The 13,417-nt window shown below is 48.1% G+C and overlaps 1 protein-coding gene across 1 annotated transcript in view; it reads right to left on the bottom strand.

Moving 5' to 3' along the window:
- PPM1H (protein phosphatase, Mg2+/Mn2+ dependent 1H) overlaps positions 1-13,417 on the bottom strand; it is a 237,704-nt gene that overhangs the window by 74,656 nt on the left and 149,631 nt on the right. Inside the window, exon 5 of the mRNA XM_070409814.1 lies at positions 12,535-12,619. Within this exon, the coding sequence (XP_070265915.1) occupies positions 12,535-12,619 (85 nt within the window). The remainder of the gene's footprint in view (positions 1-12,534; positions 12,620-13,417) is intronic.

Genomic DNA, 13,417 nt, shown 5'->3' with positions numbered 1-13,417 from the left:
CACAGTTCTGGAAGCTGGGAAGTCCAAGATCGAGGTGCCAGCAGATTGGCTGCCCGGTGAGGGCTCTCTTCCTTGTTTGCAGACAGCCGCCTTCTCCCTGCATGCTCACAGGGCCCACCCCCTGTGCCCTCATGGAGAGAGAATCCAGCTCTCTGGGTCTCCCTTTGTCAGGATGCTAACCCTATCTGATCAGGGCCCCACTCTCGTGACCTCATTTAACCTCCTTACTTCTGTAAAGGCCCCATCTCCAAATTCAGCACAGTGAGGGGAGGGCTTCAACATACATATAGGGTTGGTATATGTACATAAACTCATCAAAATATCATAACATGTTAGGACAGCTTTCTATTTAACTTACTCATATTCACAAATATTTCTACCATTGAACATGAATTACTTTTGTTTAAAAAAAACACACTAAAAAAAAATTTTTTTTTTGAGAACCGGGGTTTTTAACTTGGTTTTAGAAATTTGCTGAGAGGAGCTTCGCTGCCCCTTCTTATTCTAATCATCTGAAGGAAAGCCAAGGTCACTGGGAAGGGCCAGCCAGGGTGGGGACTGGCTCCAAGGCGGGGACACAGAAGGTGCTGCTTCCCAACAGGCCGGCCCGGGGACATTTGTTCTCAGAAGCAGAGTGGCCCCACGATTTGGGAACCCACAAACGTCGCTCAAGGCCTACCCAGCATCGGTGACGTGGCTGGTTAGGTTAATCATTAGTGCTGGTCTACTCTGTGGCAAACCTTGCCCAAGTCAGCATTTTGGGATCTTGAATGTCGAAAGTGATTTCACTTCTAACTCAATGTAAGCAACATACGCAAAGTTTAAAGTCTGTAAAGTGTGGAAGCAGGAGTATGTTAGGTTCTTTTCTACCATAAAACCTAGTGATTTACTGATTCCAAACTTGTAAGAGTCCTGGACAGTTTTTGCATGTTTTACTCCACTGCTCATACCTGGGCAGCTCACCAGTATGTCCACGTGACTATGGCCTCTTCCCAAAGTACATTTCATAGGGATGCTGGCCTATTGAAAATGTGGACTCTAACGGGATGAAAATCCAAGAAGAGAGCAAGTAAAAACTCTGGACACGCTCCTCAACATTCCTTATGTAGCTGATATGCTGGAATATATCAACTCCACTTGATATATTTTTTCTTTTCCTGGATATAGTTTTTCTTTTCCTCTCTGATGATGCTATAAATATATACGTATGTTAGCAACATCTGCACTGGATGCAAGTAATAGCAGCTACACTTAAACATGTTTATTGTTTTTAAAACCTTAGCTACACTCCAGTGCCCGGCACAGCACCTAACGCAATAAAGGCTCTCTAAGTAAGGATTTGCTGAAAGAATAAATACAGAACATCTCAACCTGCTTTACACAATTGCTTTGAGTGATTACTTAAACTCTACAAAATAACACAGCACAGCTTTCAATCTTTTGAAAACATTAAAACTAAGGTCCAAGACACATAAAAACAAACTTGGACACACATGACCACCTTTGGATTTAGCTAACTTTGTAATGTGACCAGTTCCTTCCTGTAAAACCACATGTGTGGGTGGGTGGGTGGATGCAGTTATACCATTTATTTATAATTATTTTTTAAAATATATTTTTATTCATTTCAGAGAGGGAGGGAGAGGGAGAGAAACATCAATGGTGAGAGAGAATCACTGATTGGCTGCCTCCTGCACGCCCCTACTGGGGATCAAGCCTGCGACCCGGGCATGTGCCTTGACCAGAATCAAACCAGGACCCTTCAGTCCGCAAGCTGACGCTCTATCCACTGAGCAAAACCAGCTAGGGCTGCAATTATACCATTTAAAATCCCATGATATTTCACGACCCCAAGAATAGCTAAATAATGTTATTTCTCTTTTCTACTAATAAGCATGCCAACGAGAAATCTAGACAATTGGTTTATACTAACATCTAATTTAAAATGTGCTGGCATGCTACAGGTGAAAAAATGGACCGCTTGTTGTACCTCCATTTATTTATCCTAAGTTTTGAGGCTTTCCCTCAAGGAAACCTAACAGCGTGCTCCTAAGGGGGAGGCGGCGGGGAGGTACGCCTGGAGTTCATGTGTGTGCCACACAGCACCTGGGGGGAGCTTGGGAAGCATTGCCCTGGCAAAACCAAAGGCTGGTGGTCACCCAGGGTCCTAAGGGCTCTGGAGAACACAGGGTTGCTAAGCAGAGGGCAGGACACGTCCTTGTCACTCAGGGTCTGGGCAGCTGAGAACAAGCTTCCAGACAGGATTACATCTGCCAGTGACAAGAAGAAGAGCCGTCTCTCAGGAAAGGATGCTGGAGTACCTGCTATGCCAAGAAGTGGCTGGACAGCAGGACTGGGGCCGGGGGACTGGACATCTTCTTCTGACCTCTGTTCTCTCTAGCCCTGGGCAGCAACCAGCTTGGGGCGGGGGTGGTGGGGTGAACACCACACTGTGAGAAAACCCGCCATCCACCCTTGAGGGAGCCTGGGTTGCGGAGGGGCTGAAGCAGACAGGAGGGGAGCAGGCTGGAAGAGGAGACACCTTCTGGAGAGAAGCCAGCCAGGTCTGTCTCCTCCACAGCACAGGGTCCTGAGCCCCACCCCCCAGGCTGGGGAAGAGCTGCGAGCACCTTGGCAAGGCAGGGAGAGGAAGGGAGCGGAAGCAGGAACCCGGATCCCAGACAGTGAGGTGTGTGTTAAGGTTATGGGAGGAGGCGGAGCACCGGGCTTCCTGGGGACATTGTGAAGATGGGTCCTGAGCTCACTCCAAGTTACCTGCTGGGGAGCATAAAACGCTTCCTCCTTGTGATAACTTTTATTCCTGATGCCTTGTTGTCAGCTTGCCAGTGAGTGGTGGTGGCCAATGAGGAGACTATCCCAGGTCTGGGGATTATCGAGCCAAAGGAATGTGTGCCTCTAACACATGAGCTCCTGAGCGTGCCAGGCACCAGGGGCTAAGAATTCAAAGAATAAAAGAAGAGGGTCCTCTGGTCAGAGCTCACACACCCGTGGGGGAGGCTGCGGAGAAATGCAGCTATCCCCAGGGCGAAGGGACGAAGAATGGGGAGGGAACCTGAAAGGATCTAGGAGTGGGTCAAGCCAGGGCTCCGGGCGTGGGCAGCAGGAGCAGATGCAGGGAGGCACGAAGTGGCCGTGTGTGGGGGGCAGAGGTGGCAGGAGTGTAACCTGTCTGCCACTCACCTTGGGCTCCTGCAGGGCACCAAGGAGGGCCCTTCTGCAGAGGGCAATACACAGCTACATACAGTGAAAGTACTTTTTATAAATACTTTTCAATGAAAAAAATATATATATACAGTAAGGTGCTCTATCACGTGTGTACAAGTGGATGAATTTTCACAAATTGAACACACGCATGGCACTGGCACCCAGATCAACAAATAGAGCGTTACCGGCACCCTGGGGTCAGGATCCTGTCTGATCACTGGGGCTCCCCCAAAGGGAAGCGCAAGCCCATCTCCCAAGCTGGTGTTGCTGACTCTCTATTTCAGCGGTTCTCAACCTGTGGGTCGTGACCCCGTTGGCAGTCGAACGACCCTTTCACAGGAGTCGCCTAAGGCCATCCTGCATATCAGATATTTACATTATGATTCATAACAGTAGCAACATTACAGTTATGAAGTAGCAACGAAAATAACTTTATGGTTGGGTCACAACATGAGGAACTGTATTTAAAGGGCCAGAAGGTTGAGAACCACTGCTCTATTCCCTGTGGAACCCTAGGGGCAGCCCCCCCTCGCTCGACGTGAGGCCTGTGAGATTCATCCATGTCACCGTGTGTACTACGGCGTGTTCATTCAGGGCTGCGCAGCATTCACCCCTGACTGCCACATGTACCCACCCATCCTGCTCCCCGGGCCCTGGGACTGTGCCTGTCTGGGCTGTTCTAGACAGTGCCATGTGCACGTTCTAGTCTCCTGGCGACGCCTGGACACACCTCGCTTAGGTACATACCTAGGAGTGGACTGCCCAGCTTTCAGTCACTGCCAAACCCTTTTTCAAAGTAGTTGTCCTGATTTCCACTCCCATCAGCAGAATACGGAAAGTAAAAACACTCGTGTTAAATGAGAGAGCAGATTCCGTAACAGGGAATATTTTGTAAAGGCCCCTAGCTAGAAAACTTTTATCTGCATTCATTTTTTTAAATCTTCAGGCCTCTCAATATTTGACAAGAGGTTATCAAAATGAGGGTTTTCAGTGTTTAACACAAATCTTTAAAGCAATTAAGCAATTTATCCTCTTTCTTGCCCTTAAGGGGGAATAAACCTCGTCAGATTATATGAGAGGAGAACTGGAAGTCATCCATTTCAAGATGATTTATCATGAGAGAAAGTCTAAGGTCACAGATGAAATGAAATTAATAACATCAGTCAAACCGCTGGTGACCATGAACAGTCACACTAGCATCACACGGGCGGGTCCTCCAGAGCCCAGGCTGCCTGCCTGGCTTATAGGGTAGAGCGGAGTATTTTGGTTTGGGGAAGGAATGAAGGAAGGAAGGAAGGGAGGGAGGGAAGGAGGGAGGTAAAGAGGGAGGGAGGGAGGGAGGGAGGAAGGAAGGAAAAGGTGAAATGGCTGAGATCTAAATATGCATGGGTTAGACTCTTTCCTAAAGAATTTTCTCAGTCTTAATTTGTCCTTAAAAATCTCAAAATAATAAGAACCAAGCTTGTGTCTATAAGCTATGACAGAACTGAATGCTGATGAAATTCTGTCTGGTTTATGTGGATGTCAAGAAAGGTTCATGTTTAAATTTTGCGTGGGATCAACCAGAGGGAAGGAGCACGCCCCTAAAATAACTCAAATCATAAAATTTCTACCGTATGATAAAGAAGCCCCCATGGAAACTGGTATTCAGATGGACATGTTACACAAAATTGCCTAGATCTGTCAACTCTACACAGTTTAATGTACAGAATAAGGGGTAAAAACTATTCATTTCCATCAAATATATAAGGTTTCCATATTTATGTGCCTAATGCTTTTTCTTTTTAACTAAAATTGGAGGAAAGACATTCATTTGGAGAAAGAACGACTGGTGCCAGCAAAATAGGATATGCCTGCATATCTGGGCTCTCTCTGCATATGCAAATGGAACTTAGACACTGTATAAAAGGCCACAGACGTGGTCCCAATGGCAGGATGGCCATGAAAAAGTTCTTCCTGTATAGTTAGATTTGAAAACTAAGAGATTTTATTTGGTCTCTGATCTATTCACTGTTGTAAGCACATTACACATACTGCAGTATTAACCCATTAATCCTCACACCATCTTGTGAGGGTCCTGCAATTACCTTGTGTCACAGAGGAAGCAACTGAGGCACAGAAAATATGTGATAGCCAGTTAAGTGTTTGCCCTAAAAAGCCTCAGTGAATCCCACCTACCTCTCAAAGCAGAATGAACTTGACCTTATTTAAAGGGGGCATGATATTACCTTGCTTCTTTACACCCAGGCTATTTTTAAGGAACCCTGTGGACAGATGGCTCTGACTTTATGAGCCCAACTTTTCATTCAGAATGTTGGGTAGGGGGACAGGAGGTTTTAAAGAGTCTAAACAGTGTATGTGGGTAGCAACTGTGCAGAAAATATGAATATATTTTAAAAAAAGAAAATTTAGGGATACATTCTCATGATGATTGTGTTCTGCCATAGGTCTACATAGCAGGTTGATAATGCCTCGGCATCAAGTCTCTGACTCACCCCAATCTGGAATAAACAAAACATCCCTTTATACTCATTTTCAAAATCAGGGCTCCGGAAGTGGTGGGGTTCAATAATACGGGTGAATGTCTCAGAGTCTCCCCTGAGCCAGGCAGGGCTACCGGGGCAGCCGATTGGAAGCTGCACCTCCAAATGCCTGGGCAGTGCCCATTGGAGCTCTAAGAACGCCCTGGCTTCTTGGTGACACCTGTGTGATCAATGGGATCTACAGTCAATATGAGGAATGTCAACTACTGTAGCCTGCCATTTTTCCCATTGGACATTTTGAAACTCATGTGCAGTTTTGTGAAAGGGAGTTCAGTGGGGATTGGAGTGACATTTTCCATGACTCAATCATCGAGCAGAGCAAAGCGGTGGTGAAGTCGCTTCTGGATGACGGAAGCCAGACTCTCAGATGTGACCACCTGCTCCTCAAGGTCAGGTGTGATGTCGAGGTGGCAGATCTATCACATTTACACATTTACTCATTAGCATACTTCATTCTCCCGTTATAGCCTCCTATCTTTTTAAAAATATCATATCTAATAAAATGGTAATATGCAAATTAATTGTCACTCCATCACAAAGATGGCAGCACCCATAGCCACAAGATGGCAGCGTCCAGTCATCTCAGTCCCGCCGGAGTCCCCCAGTCCCAGGGGCGGGGATGGCCGCTGAGAGCAGGCAGCGTGAGCAGCCTGGCGGAATGCTTGCTTCGTCAGTGTGGCGATGAGGCAAGCGTCCCTTGATGGCCGTGGATGGGCCTCTGGCCAGGCCGGGGCACAGAACAGCCAGGCCCTGCAAAGAGCTACTGGCGCACGGATTTGTGCGCAGGGCTACTAATATATATATATATGTATGTATATACATACATATATATATATATATTTTTTTTTTATTTCAGAGAGGAAGGGAGAGGGAGAGAGAGAGATAGAAACATCAATGATGAGAAAGAATCCTTGATCAGCTGCCTCCTGCATGCCCCACACTGGGGATCAAGCCTGCAACCTGGGCATGTGCCCTGACTGGGAATTGAACTGTGACCTCCTGGTTCATAGGTCAATGCTCAACTGCTGAGCCATGCCGGTTGGGCTATAGCCTCCTGTCTTAAAAGCAAGTTCAGGCTCAAGGAAGGAGTATACTCTTTGTAAGATAACTCTGAAACCTAGCTGAGCCCAGCACTAGGGAATCAACTGGCTGACAAAAAAACCAGACTCAGTAGGAGGCTGGGGCAGACTCGGTGTAGGAGGCTGGAGCAGGTCCAAGGACAACACAAGAAATCATCTCAGATAATACTGCACTTGGGTGAATCAAATGTGTATTTGAAACCCACTTTATCTCTACCTTATGCTGCCCTTGATGAAAAACAGCTGCAGGGCTGGAGTAGCCACAAGGACAGAAGTACACTATGTGAAGGTTTGATGGTATCAGCACATCTTAATGTAATCAAATCAGAGTTTAAAATATGCCCAGCAGAAGGGAAGGGGAGCCGTCACTCTCACACCTACGGTGAGCTCTGCTGAGAAATGCTTATGGAGCAGACCGCATTCCCGCCTATCTGGGCCTTGACTCCACCCACACATTCTGTCTAGTTTTCTGGACCCCTTAATGTTTCATTTCAATCACCCGGGAAACATTAATAAAAATAAAGCCCCGCAGAAGAGCAAGGCTTATTCATGACTCTGGGATCATCAGCCCTCCCCAGCTGCGGGGGCAGAAGTCATAGCCTGGCCCCTTCATCACACACCTGCCACATTCTGTGTGAACACGTCAAACCCACAAGCCTGCTTGATTAATCACCGGCCCAGGAATCTGCGGAGCAAAGTTCATGTTACACTGGGAGATGCAGGAAGGGCCCTCCAGGTCAGCATGCGAGACCGAACACAATGAGCGTGCCTGCCACATCCATCACCCTGTAATCTGCTTCCAGCTCCATAATCCTCCAAAGCCAGACCGTGCATTCCAAGGACATTCCTCTGCCACACGGATCCAAATGGTCCGAGTACCAAGGGCTCCAAGCCCTCCCTACCTCCAAGAAAATCATTAACCATTTCTACTAGTCAAACAGCCCTGGGACTGCAAACAGCTGCTCAAACCAAGTCTCGAAGGACCTAGAAGTTTTAATAATTCTATCATCAGTGTTTCTTCACACCTCATAAAAATAAAATTTAATTTGACCTAAGAATAAAGACTACACTGTTAACTCCCCAGCTATGTACTAACTTGTTTAAGTCGTGTAAAGGGTACAACTATCATTACACTAAACTGCTTCACAATTAGTTCCAGGAAAATGTTTCCAAAAAAATGAATTGGGTAAAATTCGGTGCACTCAAAATTATAAGATATACTAGATGTCTAATGCATGAAATTCATGCAAGAGTCGGCCTTCCCTCTCCCGGCTGCTCGCACCGGTTTCCCTCTGGCACCTGGGACCCGGGCTTCCCTCCTGCACCCAGGAGCCAGCTTCATCCGGAAGGTCATCCGGAAGGACATCCAGTCTAATTAGCATATTATGCTTTTATTATTATAGATAGTATATTTTATATTACCATGGGATTACTTCTCCTATCAATTTCAGAACATATGATGACGATCTCATGAGAAGTATCCCAAGATCCCACTGAGGAGAAAAGGAGATGCAGAGATCCCGAGTGGGGGACCTGAGGTCACACAGCCCAGGTCGGGGCTGGGCTGGGCTGAGAGAAGTCCAGGTCACACTGATATCATTTCCAAGATTTTACCCTAAAAACATCCTAATTCTCTCAGTACTTTACTATAAAGATCTCACCACAAGGTTATCGTATGCTATAAATCCCCTAATTCAAATACTTCACAAAGATGCGCATCACCGGTCACGTGACTATCACCACTGGCTTTGTTCATTTCAAAGCGTACATTCGTAGACTCCTACAGAAGACGACACTGGACAACCAGGATATTTCATGTCCTATTCACTCACACTCCTGTCGTCGGGGGGAGAAGAGTTTTATAGAGAAACCTACCTGGTTTAGGAGCAAGGATTAAAGAGGATGGGGACAGTGTGTTCCCTTTTAGAAATTCAGACATTAGGCTCGGGTCTGGGAACGAATAATGTCCACACTAATTGTTCAAGAGTGACACCAAAACACACATTAATCTCAGGAACATCAGGAGTGATTACTAACTCAAAAGGAGGAAAAAATATTCCTGTGGTTTGTGGGCCAGTAGGATTTGAAGTGTCAAGACTTTGATGCATCAAACAATACCAAATGAGAGCTGGGTTCCACAAAAGAATCTGCCTATGTTATTTCATTTAACCCGTCCACCTGCCTTCTGAGGTTTTCTATACCCATTGCAGATGGTGAAGCTGGGCTTGGAAAGGGGACTTGCTGAAATCACAGCCTAGTTGCGTGACAAAGCTGAGAGCCGAAGCCATCCCAAAATAGACGGCTGACACTCAGGAATCTGAAACATGTCAGCATTCCCATCCCTCCTCAAAAGTCAACGTTTTGAGTTTTTCTTTGCATCATTCTTGTAACATGAAAGTGTGAAATTATTTCAAAATTTAAAAAGTTAACCTGGAATTACTACCCATTGCTTCTAGCAGGAAAACAGGAACTAGGTTCCACTCAGGGGCAAGGAGGGGATGAAGATGTTGCTGTCAAGGCTTGGGAGGCATGGGTGCTGCTGAGATAGGTTTCGGGGGAAGGTGGAGGGGAAAGTACTGTGTGGTCATGATCTAGACGTCAGTCGGCCAACAGATCCCCCGTCAGTACCTCCTCTGTACTGGTGTGAAGGCAGCCTGAGCCCTGCGCCCCCGCCCCCCCCACCTGCATTCCGATGCATATGCTTGCTAGCCCCAACCCCCTTTCCACTTATGCCCTAGCTAGCCTTGCAAAACATGTTTCCCTGAATGCTTATCTTAACAGGAGCTATAACCACACACAGCCCCACAACGGGGTCTGACTGCCGACGCCAGATGGGGTCTTGGTCGCTATCTCACTTCCCCCCTTACAACCGTCACAGGGGCTGCAAAAGCCCATGAAAAGTCCAGAAGCCTGGTCCATATTTGGGAGACAAAGAAACTAGGGGGATAAAAGGGAACACGCCTTCCCCCACACCCCCCCTCCCCCCGCCCCGTCCCCCTCCTACCACCCCCTCACCCCCTTTCGGTGCTCAGCTTTGGGAAACTGATTCCCCTGAGTCACAGCACCGGTGCTCCTGCAATTAAAGTGCATTTTCTGAATCTTCTGAGTGCCTGGCTGTTTTGTGTTCCGCCGCCTGGTAACTTCTGTAACATTGGTCCTGGCAGTATGAGGTGACTAAGTGTGTAAGGGGAGGCGAAATAAGCCTATACAATACTATATGCGCATACAGTGCTGTATGAGCACTGGGGACTGCCCTCCGGGGGTTAGGGGACACTTCCTGGAGGGAGTGACATTTGCTCTTGGGGTCTCAAAGAATGAGGAGGAGTTTTCCTGGCAGAGAAGAGGAGAAGGGTCATCTAGGCAGTGCATATTTCCAAAGGCATGGAGGTGGGAGAGATCATGGTGTGTCCTGCACATGGAAGACAGTTGTCTGTGCTGACCCCTGGGCACGATGGCGCTGGCGGGGGTAGCCGTGAGATGATGATGGAGAGAAGGGTGGGGACGAGGATTGTGGGTCTGCCAAGGGTGGCCTGCATTCTGTGCACGACGGGAAGCCAAAGGTTTTTAGGCGGGAGTGAGGAGGGCCGTGATTAGACCACATGTGTGGCTTGGGGAAGACGGATTGGAGGACACCAGAGAGATGGCAAGGAGGCCAGTGGGTGTGAACTCTGCCTGGAAGACCCTCTGATCTAGTTCTCCATTTTCTTTTTTTAAAATTTTTTTTATTGCTTAAAGTATTACAAAGGGTATTACATATGTGTCCTTTTTTTTTCCCCGCCCTTGACAATCCCCTGGCCACCCCTACCCCCCAGTGTCTTATGTCCATTGGTTATGCTTATATGCATGCATACAAGTCCTTCGGTTGATCTCTTACCCCCCTCCCTCCTGCCCACCCAATCCTCCCCGGCCTTCCCGCTGCAGTTTGACAATCTGTTTGAGGCAGCTCTGCCTCTGTATCTATTATTGTTCAAAAGTTTATAATGGTCTCTATTATCCATGAATGAGTGAGATCATGTGGTATTAGTTCTCCATTTTCTAAGTGACACTTTGAGGTCTGGGAATGTTGAGACTTGTACAAGGCTACCCAACTGGCCAGTGACAGAGCTGGGACCAGAATGAAGACCCCCGTGGATGCTGCAGGACCCCGCCTGCTCAGCCTGCACAGAAGATGAAGGGCTCTAAGGTCTGGGCTCCTGGGAGCAGTGCATCTGCTTGGAAACAACAGGAAGATTAGAAAACCATTGCTGGTAAAGAGGGAAGAAATGCCAGCTGTTTTATGTACCAGGTAGCGGCCCAAAGCAACAGGGCTTACTTAGTGAGTAAAACAAAGAAAAGGACAGATGAGAAAATTGAGGGAAACTGTCAATTGAACAAAGTAATCAAATCCTGGCCTTTCACACACCTGCTGAAATGCCGAGATGCGAACAAAGTCCTTTTTGAGGAGCCTGGATCAATTCTTATCTAAGAGCAGAGGGTCATGTTCTCCTAAAAGAAAGCCAGCTGCCAAGGAAATACTTCATCCACAAAACTATTCGCACAGTGAGTCCCCAAAGACGCCCCACCAGAAGTAATCTAGGAGGATGAGCAAAGTCACTGGACTGAGCTACTAACCCTGTCCCTGCCCCTGTCATTGAGGACAGGAACCTATGTCTGTTCTGTTTTCCAGAAAACTCAAATCTCCAAGTGAAGCAAAAATTCTCAAGCTCTGAAAAACCAAACAGCCCCCTCTCCTCCAGCCCTCTCATCATTTCACCCCAAACACAGTGATCTACAAGGAGAATTTGTTTTCAGGGTAGAAACATTTTCTGGCACTGCATCTGTCCCAAAGGAGCCCGGAGACTTCACATCGGGGCATGGCGCGAGTGGCGAGTCAGCAGGATCTCGGGCTGCCGTCCTCCTCACCATGGGATTCGGGCCGAGCCCCTAGGTTTAAATTAAAGTGAGCGGTAGGCCCAGGAAGAAGGCGTCTGCGCTCCTCAACACCGCACTTCATACTGCACATACCAACCCAGGAAGGGAAGCAGAGCACTGCTCTCCTGTCTATCAGTGGCTTGTGGTGCAAGGTAACCCTGTAACCTCCTCTGGGTCACTCCTAGTGGCTGCATCCCAACTGCCACCATCCTGACAAAAAGCCAGCCTCGAGGCTGGCGCAGGGAGAGGGGAAATCACGTCCTCAGTGAAATACTGAGCCACTGGGTCACCAATGCTGGGGACCGTCCAAACACCGAACACTGTAAACACACAGACCCTCACTGTTTACACAACGACATAGGGGTTTCTGAGAGTTTTAATCAAAAGCACCCTAGTACTTTCTACCTTTTAAAATAAAAAAACTGGTTCCCAATGACTAAGCTATGTTACTTATTTCAATGTGATCACGCTTTATAAAGATTTAGTCCTCTGTGGGGGGGTGGGGGGTGGAGGGGGGGGTGGGGAGAAGAAACAGAGCATGCCTTTGGCCACAGATGGGAGAAAATCAGCCGCAATAATAAATTCACGGAGGTGGAGTGTGTCGTCACACGCAGAGCAGGATGTGTGATCGGAAGGTGTGTGTGGGGGAGCTCATCCCATATGTCGTTCGTCTGCTGCGGGCCCGCTCCCATGTCGGGAGCAGCGTGTTCCTCCTAAACAGCCCGGATGCCCCCCCCTGATGCCAGCGCGCCCTGCCAGGCCCATGGGACTCTTACCAGGTACTGGAGTCGCTGGCGCTCCGTCTCGGGGGTGAATTCCGAAGACATGGGGATGATTTCTCCATTCCTGACGATGATGGCCCTGAAACGGCGAAAACGCATGATCAGCAGCCAGTCTCCGAGGTGCCCCGGTTCTGTGTTCACTCCCAGCTTGGCTGAGAACACACATCACATGCCAACGGGAGACTCTCTCCTCCAACCCCCAGGGCAACGGGCCCCGTGACCAACTCAACTGCACACAGCGCAGGTGTGGGTTCTTTAAGAACCTCACACTTTGGTGAGCTTACGTGCACTTTTTCTGCTCGCTGGGCCCACACATTAATGCCCAGCTCCGGGGCTCACCACGTAATAGATGCTCAGTGAATACGTGGGTGAGTACGTGGGTGATGCAACAGAGGCTCACTGCAGACTAGCATTCTCCGATGGAACTTTCTGGGATAACGGGAATGTTACCCTGTGCAGTCCAGTCCTACCTGGCCGCCATGGGGGGGTACTAGCGTTTGAGTTGTGGTCAGTGCCGCTGAGAAATGGAATTTTTAAATTTTATTTTAATTAATTTAGCTTTACGTTCATGCAGTGACAAGTGGCTAGTGTGTAATGCAGTCAACAGCACAGCTCTAGATCCTGGCTGCTCAGTGTCTGCGAGCCAGTAGCATCGGCCTCACCTTGGAACTTGCTAGAAATACAGACTCTCAGGTGCTGCCCTGGACTTGCTGTATGGAATATGCATCGTAGTGAGAGCCCAGCCACCCACAGGTTCATCAGACTCTGAGAACGCCCAGATTTGAAGCTCCTGAGTTTCGGGGTGACATCCTGGGCCCAGGAAAATTCACTCTCATCCCACGTGCAAGTTCAGTAAATTCACCCCCGCCACCTGCCC

This window comes from Myotis yumanensis, unplaced genomic scaffold, assembly GCF_028538775.1.
Source record: "Myotis yumanensis isolate MYYU_CA2020_CCGP unplaced genomic scaffold, mMyoYum1.0.hap1 SCAF_3, whole genome shotgun sequence".
In the NCBI taxonomy this organism is placed as follows: domain Eukaryota; kingdom Metazoa; phylum Chordata; class Mammalia; order Chiroptera; family Vespertilionidae; genus Myotis; species Myotis yumanensis.
Note: the sequence above shows the minus strand (reverse complement) of the source record. Positions and strands in the feature narration are given on the sequence as shown.